Below are 1,021 nucleotides of genomic sequence, written 5' to 3' on the forward strand. Positions count from 1 at the left end.
GCTGCTGCTGCTGCTGCTGCTCCTGCTGCTGCTGGTGATGCTGGTGGTGATGCTGGTGGTGGTGGTGGTGGTTGTTGTTGTTGTTGTTTGTGGTGCGGTGGTGGGGTGGTGCTGGTGCTGCTGCTGCTGGTGTGGTTGTTGTTTGTGTTGCTGCTGCTGCTGCTGCTGCTGCTGCTGGTGTTTGTTGTTGTTTTTTTTGTTGTGGTGGTGCGGTTGTTGTTTGTGTTGCTGCTGCTGCTGCTGCTGCTGCTGCTGTGGTTGCTGCTGCTTCTGTTGCTGTTCGTGGCTGTGCCTCTGCTGCTACCGGTAGCTGTTTCCTGCTGCTGCTGCTGCTGCTGCTGCGTCGCTGCCTCTTCTTGCTGCTGCTGTTGCTGTTGCTGCTGTTGCTGCTACTGCTTGATGTCTCCTGTCGCTGCAGCAGCAGGTCTTTTGCTGCTGCTTTTTCTGCTGCTGCTGCTCAATGCCTCATCCTACTACTACTACTACTGCTGCTGCTGCTGCTGCTGCTGCTGCTGCTGCTGCTGCTGCTGTGTTCAGGGGTTGCTGCGTGTACCGTCACGAGCAGCAGAACGAGACGGTGGAGGATTTGGTGGGTTCTGATATATGCCGTATGTTATGCAGCAGCAGCAGCAGCAGCAGCAACTACGCACAGCAGCAGCAGCAGCAGCAGCAGCAGCAGCAGCAGCAGGAATGTCTTCATTACTTCTTCGGATACTGCAAGCAAGGACCCAGATGCAAAAGAAAACACACAAACAGAAGCAAACACTCTCTCCCCCTTCTCTGCCCCGATTGGTATCTTGAGGCCGTTGTTGCTAACTATAAAGTAGGGTTTAGGGTTTAGGGTTTAGGGTTTAGGGCTAGGGTTTAGGGTTAGGGGATAGGGGTTAGGGTTAGGGTTTAGGGTTAGGGGATAGGGTTTAGGGTTAGGGGATAGGGTTTAGGGTTAGGGGATAGGGTTTAGGGTTTACGTTTAGGGTTTACGTTTAGGGTTTAGGGTTTAGAGATTAGGGGCTAGGGTTTA

The 1,021-nt window shown here is 53.4% G+C and overlaps 1 protein-coding gene across 1 annotated transcript in view; it reads left to right on the forward strand.

Moving 5' to 3' along the window:
• EMH_0039830 (zinc finger (CCCH type) protein, putative) overlaps positions 1-1,021 on the forward strand; it is a gene marked incomplete at both ends in the record, with an annotated part of 4,476 nt that overhangs the window by 1,545 nt on the left and 1,910 nt on the right. Inside the window, one exon of the mRNA XM_013495442.1 lies at positions 538-823. Within this exon, the coding sequence (XP_013350896.1) occupies positions 538-823 (286 nt within the window). The remainder of the gene's footprint in view (positions 1-537; positions 824-1,021) is intronic.

The sequence above is a fragment of the Eimeria mitis genome, genomic scaffold, assembly GCF_000499745.2.
Source record: "Eimeria mitis Houghton genomic scaffold, Emh_scaff1575, whole genome shotgun sequence".
NCBI classification, from domain to species: Eukaryota; Apicomplexa; class Conoidasida; order Eucoccidiorida; family Eimeriidae; genus Eimeria; species Eimeria mitis.